Below are 9,111 nucleotides of genomic sequence, written 5' to 3'. Positions count from 1 at the left end.
GCTATTTTCTCAACGTGTCTTCCGTAATCCATTTGTTTTTTTAAAATATAATACAAGGAACAATATTCAACAATGTGTATTAAAATTAAAAGTCGATTGAAAAGTTATGTCATGATACATAATAATAGTAAACCGTTAAGCTTTAACTGCAAAAAACATCATGAAATAGTGAGGGCATTTTTATTGGAAAATTCCGTTAAACTTGATTGTGTGCAATGCCGTTTTCCTTGACTATATTATGCAATTGTATTGTTTTGTACTAAATGCAGTTATTGATGAGTCCAGTATAAGTACTTACCGTATGGACATCGTGTGTGCGATACAAAATGACGGACAATAATATTATGTTGTTAATATTTTTTATGATGTCTGTGTTGATCGTTTCCAGTAAATCAAATTTTCAGTCACAGCTATGGGTTACAAAAATTTTGTCCGATACTTTGGATGAATACATTCCTGACGGAGGGATAGTTTGCAAACGTCATGGACTAGAGTATCGAGATGGATTGAGAGACCTTAAACTGTGGGCCACTCAAAGTAAGCTTACATAAATTCTATTATAATTTTATACATTCCGTGCTATACGAATAATATACATTTTATAAATAAAAATAAAATATCAAGAAACTAAAGAAGAATAATTAGATTTTTTTTTTAAAGAATATGCATTTTATAAGCACCTATTCTTTTCTTTACATATATTAAACGTTGTATGAAGTATGATTATTAATACTCTTCAATAATGAGTTCGTGCGTTCATTATTCATTACACTATGTAGATAGTTATGAGTCTAAGCACGCAGAGTCTCACCTATATAAAATATATATATATGTTATTTATTAATGCAAAATTAAAATATTATAATTCTAGCAAATTAAGTTTGGATCAATAATTTGTATGTTGTCCTAATCACTAGGTACTTGAATAAAGCGTTTGAATAAATTATATTATAATTGGGTAATATATTAAATGGAGGGAGGAAAGATAATTTAAATATTGAAATGAAATGTAACATAGTATATTCAATATTATATTATTTTCATTGATCGAGACGGTGAAAATAATATTATACATTCTATATATTCACTATATTATTATGGCAAGATATCTTCAGTATTCACAGTATTACGAATCAAAAGTTGTTTACACAGTTGCAAAGGTTATTAGATAACGTGAAGTTGTATGTTACTCTAAGTATAACTACATTAAAATAGCGAAATAATTTTTAATTTTTATTGCAACATATTTGTAATCAAGTAATGAATTATTGGTATTCAAATGAATGTATTGACTTGTATAAAATTATGTTGAGGTATAACTGGTATAAGACATACATTCAACAAAAGATGAAAATATTATGTATCTATGTTAATTGTTTTTTTATATAGTATCTACGTTATAATAAAGACTTTGCGCCTAAAGTATGATTCGGTTGCCTGTTTGACAAAATATTTATTTGGGCAATCCCCTTAAGATTCTGCGATAATTAATAAGAACTAGGTATATTTTAATTTCACCATTGTTAAATCGTTTTTTATTCATTCAAACTTATTTATCGTTTGTTTTATTTCATATATTATTTAAAAATAAGTATTTTTTTTCAGTGTATGACGCATCATCTAAATTTCCTACGGGGATCTTAGCTGGGAGATCTTATGACTTTGGAAATTTTGATGAATGCTTAAAAACTGATACTACTGGTTTGGATTTAAGTCCTCAATATTGTATTATAAGCATTCGTTTTTTACCTACTACAAAATTATATCCACATTATTTCAACATAACACCATTTAATCTAAATCCAACAGGCTCTGTGTGGGAATCTACAAAGGTTAGTTATTTATGTATCGATCTAATTTTAATATTTTATTCAATCAACAATATTCTTGAAGTTTAAAATGAATGATATTATATAATATCTAATCAAACTCAATAAATTATAGTAAAATATAATTTTTATATTAGGTATATAATATCTACTGAATAACAAACAATTTTTATATTATTTATAATTTCTTACGTAATTTGTTTATTGATGGATTGATATTCAATTAATATGTGCTAATTATATATTTTATGGAAATTTATAGATGGCTATAACAATATTACTGTTATTATTTCTCATAAAAATAACACTGTATCTACTCTAAAAGTTGTATTAAAAATTGAAAAAACTGTTTTTGAATATACGTAATTAGTACGATGATAATTATAATAACTATATAACATTGTACACATATATTTTCAATTACTACACATATAACTTTGCAATTAAAATATGATGAAAATGATTTTAAAAATCGAAATTATTGTACTTATAACTATAACAATGACTTTTTTATGAATTAATATGCATATTGCATGATATCTTTAATTTAATCATTAAGTTTGTTATTGACTATTTTTGAATAGTGTAAGATGACTCTTAACAATTAATAACATTATTTTTTCATTACCTAGTTAAATTATTAGTTATTACGTTTATAATATTTTATTTAGAATGATTCCGGTTTGATGAAAATACAACGCAACGAAATCAATACAGCACTGTGTATACCTTCGTCGTGTTCACATTCAGATATACAAACAACATTATCACCTAAAATAATTTCTGCATTTCATAAGCACCAACTTATAACCACTGTAACTGTGAATTCAATTCATTGTACAACTCAACAAGAACTTCAACCACCAAAGCGTTTGGGATATCGAATATTTTGGTAAAACATAAAATATTTTAAATTCAAAATTTAATTTATGTTTCAAAATACCAAACTGTAAGAATTTTAATTTAATTTTCTCGTTGAATGCTATTTTTTTAATTACATATACAAAATTAAAAAATATCAGTATTCAATATTTACTTAATATCCTCAAACAGTATAAAGTTAATTCAAATCAATTATTTTACGATAGGTTACTCGTACAAAAATTTATAAATAATAATATTAATCAAAATATTATATTGATATTGAATTCAGTTTTTAACTCTTCGAAATATTAATACACAAATTAAATAATTCATATATGATAAAGTTATAAAATAATTTGTAGTTGATAATAATATTTGAATAGTAAATCTATTTAATATTTTTTATTTATTTGATAGGGGAATCCTTTTAATTATTATATTATTGACGATCGTCGGATCATTATGTGACATATACAAAGAGGAAGAAAATCAATATGATTACAGTGAGTAACATAATTTCAAATTAAAAAAAAATAATGATGATTAATGTGTATAGATCTATACTTATGATATATAAAATACAATATTTTAGCATAGATGATTTAAATAATATTTTTAGAATCATTTTTCATGGTATTCTCATTCCCGGCTAATATAAAGCGTTTATTTTTGGCCAGCAATAAAACCGAAAATCTATCTTGTATTGACATTTTAAAGACTCATGCGTGCGTTTTGATCATAATTGGACAAAGAATGCTGTATAGTACTGGGCAGCCTCTACAAAATCCTAAAACACTTGACGAGGTATATATTTATAATATTATATAATATACATAAGTACCAATATATTCATATAACTGTTAAATACAAATACAATTAACTTATGTTTAAATGTTTGTTGAATTATTGAAACTCAGATTTTTCTAGATAGCCTTACATTTAATGTATGCCATGATTCGCAATGGATCGTTGGTTGTCGATTTCTTTTTTGTAATCAGCGGTTTCCTGACTTTTCATTTTCTTTATGACGAATTAATCAACACAAAAATCATAAATGTTCCATTACTCTTGTTATGGAGATGGTTAAGGTAAGACTAAGATGCATTATAATGACTATTACAATAATTTGTATTACTTATTAAATATTTTTATTATTTGAATTTTGATTGGGTATCTGATATTTACTTTCAAATAGTTTTAAAAACTTTTATGAATTAAATTTGTTGGCTTTTCAACGAGACAAAGAATTAGTTGGATTAACATTTGTTTAATTATAGTATTATTATAAGAAACATTTTTATTTAATTGGCTTGTACGTGAGTAGATTTCGTAAACCAAATATTTTAATGTTCATCGTACAATTTGAATGATAAATGTGTTTTCTACAGTAAAAAAAAAAAAAATCAGTTCAATTTTAAGTCTAATAATTATATTTCAATCTTAAATTATAGTTTTTCTGTACATTGTTATGTAGGTACCTACTCGTAAACACGCCGTGTAATCATTTTATTTAAAATAATATTCCTTTAAACTCGTATTATTCACAGACTCACAGTTGATATTTCTTCACAAATCTATTATATTTGTAAATTATAATTCGATTGCACACATATTTCAGATTAATGCCTGTATATGGTTTAATGATCACGTTTCATACATTTGTCTTATTACACTTGGCTGATGGTCCATTATGGAAAAAAATAGCTATTCAAGAATCAAATTACTGTCAAAATAATTGGTGGAGCAATCTTCTATTCATAAATAACTATGTAAACGCCGATCGTCCAGTAAGTTTTTTTGTTATTAAACAAGAGTTTATTTGAAAACCTAAAAATTTCCAGTGTATCATTCAATCGTGGTATTTGGCGTGTGACATGCAATTCTTCGTCGCCGGTATCATACTTGTTTATTTTGTGTGGAAGTATCAAAGGTATGGAGTCTACTTAATGTGGGCTACGATATTTTTCTCGTGTTTAATCCCTGCTTGTGTCGTATATACTCATCAGTTTTATCCGACATTTTTAAATTATATTTCGTAAGTAATCTCGTATCGTTGACTATATTATCTATATTAGAAAATAAAATAAATATTTTTAAAATTATTTAATTGATTTGTTTGCAATACATGTACCCGTTACACAACAAATAATCTTACGTTTTTAGACAGCAAAATGAAAATTATTATCGCGTTTCCTAATTTAAGGTCTCTTAAATGTTTTTAGAATAGCTTAGTTTATATCTTTTATATTTTTATAAGTACAATTGTATAATAATGAATTTTCATTTTTATTATTTCTATGCTTTACTTATTATTATTTCCTGTAATTGGATGCTTGCTAGATGAATGTACAGGGTCCTGACAAAAAACCTCCAATATTTCAAGAAGCAGTTGCAAATAAACAAACAAAGAATTAGAAAAAATTCTTTTATTTTTAACTAATAAATATTATGCCATTTTTAATTATTTAGTTAAAACATTATGTCGGTTAAGTGGTTTCTTCTATTGTTAATACATTCACAAAGCCTTTACCGACAGTTGTTCATAACTCTTTTTGTTATTTTTGTTATACCTAATGGCTGCCAATGCCTGGTGATTGGTTCGTTAAGTGCTTGTAGGAATGCGGAGCGATAATCGTACACTGTGCATTTAAATATCCCCAAAGAACGTAATCATAGGGTGATTACGTTAAAAAATTAAAATTAAAATTTTTTTTAAATCACGTTTAATTTTATTTATTTTTTGTTGGTTTTTATTTCGTTTTTTTTTGTTTTTTTTTTGTTCCTTACCATTAAATTTACATATTATACTAAAAACGACACGTATACCACTATGGAATTATCCATCGATACCTTCTCTACTGTTGTACCACCACCACACCTCACACAGCACTATCTCTAAATACGTATTTTTGCCGGACCCTGTATTTTTTCTAAAATGTGCTTAGTTTGTTTCATCACTATTAAAATTTGTTTAGCTGATTGAAAAAATTGCAAGTAATGTGTTGAATGGTGTTACTATAATTTTCCTACTAATTAATGCATTATCGTGATACAATTTTTATGGTTACACTGTTTATTTATCCAATTGTTAGCTTAAAATCATTGAATTTCTATTAGATAGTTATATACGGGCGCATTATTAAAAAAACAAAAGACTCTCATTATTTAATACCTATTATTCTGTTCAAAAATGTATATATTTTTTTAAAATTATTTTTGAAAATATTAACATTATACTGAAACGTTGACTTATAATTTACAAGTTATAACACGTAGTTTTTATTTAAATAATTTGTATTTTACATAATCTTGTATTTTTTGTTATTTTACAGGATCTTAAACTATCTACCTGCACATAAAAGTTATACTATGTTATATGTGCCTAGTCACACCAGATCGACGCCGTATTTCGTGGGTATATTTGCAGCGTATGTTTATCGGTATTTGAAGCTCGATAAGCCGAAATTTCGTTTTCCGTATTCGAAAACTTTGATAGCGATACTCATTATAATTTATCCGTTATTTCTAATGACCATCCAAGTGTTTTATGTCCAAGAATACAATTTATGGCTAAGCGTTATCTACACGTCATGTATCGAATGGTGTTTGCTGCTATTGTTTCCATATTTATAATAATATGTGCTATAAATGGATTTTTTAAAGGTAAATCTTTTAAAATTAATTAAAGGTCCCATTTCCCAATGCCTTTACTTAAAAGTATTTAAATATGCTTTTTACATTTTTATTAACTAAACAAAAAAAATATATATATAATATATTGCTCATAGTTAAAGGAATAAATATGATACATATTGAAAACGTTAAAAAAATATATGTTTAATTTAAAATATTATAGGTTTGTGGTTACGAATATTTATACCATTAAGTAAGTTGACATATGGAGCGTATTTGGGAGGGCTATCAATGCAATTACTTCAAGTAGCATCAATGAAATCACCGACATATTTCAATGATAGCCTTTTGGTAAGCAATGTAATGACTAAATACAATGTTCTGTTTTTAAATATTTAATATTATTTATGCTTAATATCTTAATTACAATTTTAGTAATAATTGTTTGCATAGAAAATAAATGATTCTTAAACTCACCAATTTATAATTGTATTTTCTATAGTTATGGTTAGCAATTGGAGATACCGTGTTTGGATTCATATTTGCGTTTTTGTTGTATACTTTAATTGAATCACCATTCGATATATTATTAAAAAAATTGATCATCATCATTAGTCCAAGTAAAATAATACATTTTAAAACTATTATTTAAGTTATTTAATTAAATTAACACATATTATAAATACACACATTATTTTTTATTTCATTTCTTAAAGTTTAACATAATACAAAGTATAGATACTACTTACCTACTTAAATGAACCAAATCTTAAAATATAAAAATGACAATACTCTGAATCACTCTAAAAAAAACGTTGTTGGGTCAGTTGGTATAAATGTATATATCCGTTGTCATCATTATTTATTATTATTTATCCATTATGCGTCGTTTTTAATTTTTTAAGACTAGAATCGTCTTTATTCTGTAGTAATTTTTCGTTAATATACTGATGTATTACATTGACAAGTACTATTGGCTACATACGGCATTCATTTCGACTCATACAATTTTGATGCAACTATATTTAGACATTAGACGTGAGTCTAATTCGACGCGAAACAAAAAAATAAAAGTCAATGTCATCGCTTTCAATACAAAATAAAAATACTCCAATATATAAATATTACAGTTATATGTCATAAGTAATTTCACAATCGATGAAGTGCTTCAAGATACTGTTCACAATTTAAAGTTTTATAAATAATATATATGATATACCTAGCTGTCCTAGCTGTACATAAATATTTCAAATGATGTTTTATATTAAACATTCTACACTTTGTGCCTATTTTTTTAAAAATTTTTTATATTAATAATTATACGCCCATTAGTTGAAAATCAGAACAGTTTTTTTTATACAATTATACAAATAAAATACGTTATAAACTTATAACGCATAATATGCTCATCTTAATATTAAATAGAAGCAGTTTATAATATTAAATCAGTGATTTTAAGTTGGTTAAGTTATCTAAAATTAACGGTCTATTGATCGATATGAATAGACAGTAATTTTGATGGTTAGTTGGTGTAAAACGTTTGTGACACACGTGTATTAGTTAAAATGATTTTTAAGAGGGTATAAGGCTAAATAATTTAGGACATTTAATTAAAGATTTTATTTTAATTATTTATTTATTGTTTTTCATTGAAATTAACTCGCACCTAAATGTAGTGGCGTCAAAAATGCAGGAGTTGAATTGTCAAACGTGCCAAATTGTCGTTCGTCTAAATGACCACATTGATTTGACGCGTGTCGAAATAACGGGATATCAGCATAAAATTAATGTTATTAAAGACTAAAATAAGTGTTGTTATGTTTAATATTATTTCTTAATTTTACATTGGAAACAAATTGATAGTGTAGATTGCCTAGTTAATAGATAGGTAACTATTATGTCGTTTTTACTATTTAGGTAAAATGGTTGGTTACACTAATCTAAATATATTATACACAAAGAATAATTAACCACATACACTGATATACTAATAACTAATTATAAGTATTTAAATGTATACCTAAATTTACTTTTAATTATTAGATTAATACGCAAATAACATTTATGGTAAATAGATTTACTATAGCTACATAATACTCATGATTCAATTATAATGAAGTTCTTTGTTTTTTTCAGAAATAATTTTTAATAGTAAAAAATTAACGGATTCAACAGTTCCCAGGAAGATAACTCTTAGAACACTGCGTTCTAGATAATATGATATACTTTAAATTATATTATTGAAGTTTAAACTGAAGACTCTTCCTATATTTATGTTTTGATTATTATTTTATCAAAACAAATATTATATTTATTAATGTATATTAAGTAACCTACTTAAAATCATAATAAATACTTTTAAAATAACTATCATTTTAAGTTTTTAACATTTATAATAATATATTGTAGTCAAATATAAATATTTATTATTATTATAATACAATTTGTAATTTTATAATACATAATCTTGTTTAAGCATTGCCACCTATTTTAGGTTTCCAAGAATATATTGTAACTAATTATAACTTATATGCATGAGATTATTCAAATCAAAATCGAATTCATTTAGAATGAATAATTTAAAAAAAATACATAATTGATTGTTCAATTTATACAACAGCTTAAAATATAAATTAGGTATACATATATTATGAATATAGGTTAAACAAATTTTTAATTTGTTCAACATTTTTTAAATTATAAAGTTGCTGAAATGCAGGTAAGTTTAAACACACATTATTTTAATGATAATTAATAGTAATTATTTTGTAAAAAAAGAAAATAA

The 9,111-nt window shown here is 24.8% G+C and overlaps 1 protein-coding gene across 1 annotated transcript; it reads left to right on the top strand.

Moving 5' to 3' along the window:
- The first annotated feature begins 305 nt into the window (after positions 1–305).
- Positions 306–8,584, top strand: LOC113553835 (nose resistant to fluoxetine protein 6-like). Its single transcript, XM_026957378.1, is given in 13 exon segments — positions 306–537; positions 1,606–1,832; positions 2,501–2,721; positions 3,111–3,196; positions 3,313–3,497; positions 3,621–3,781; positions 4,312–4,480; positions 4,535–4,728; positions 6,026–6,279; positions 6,282–6,356; positions 6,550–6,677; positions 6,829–6,946; positions 8,463–8,584. Coding segments are annotated over 13 exon segments (2,109 nt in total). The 5' UTR covers positions 306–326; the 3' UTR covers positions 8,543–8,584.
- Positions 8,585–9,111: the final 527 nt, after the last annotated feature.

Source organism: Rhopalosiphum maidis, chromosome 2, assembly GCF_003676215.2.
Source record: "Rhopalosiphum maidis isolate BTI-1 chromosome 2, ASM367621v3, whole genome shotgun sequence".
NCBI lineage: Eukaryota > Metazoa > Arthropoda > Insecta > Hemiptera > Aphididae > Rhopalosiphum > Rhopalosiphum maidis.
Note: the sequence above shows the minus strand (reverse complement) of the source record. Positions and strands in the feature narration are given on the sequence as shown.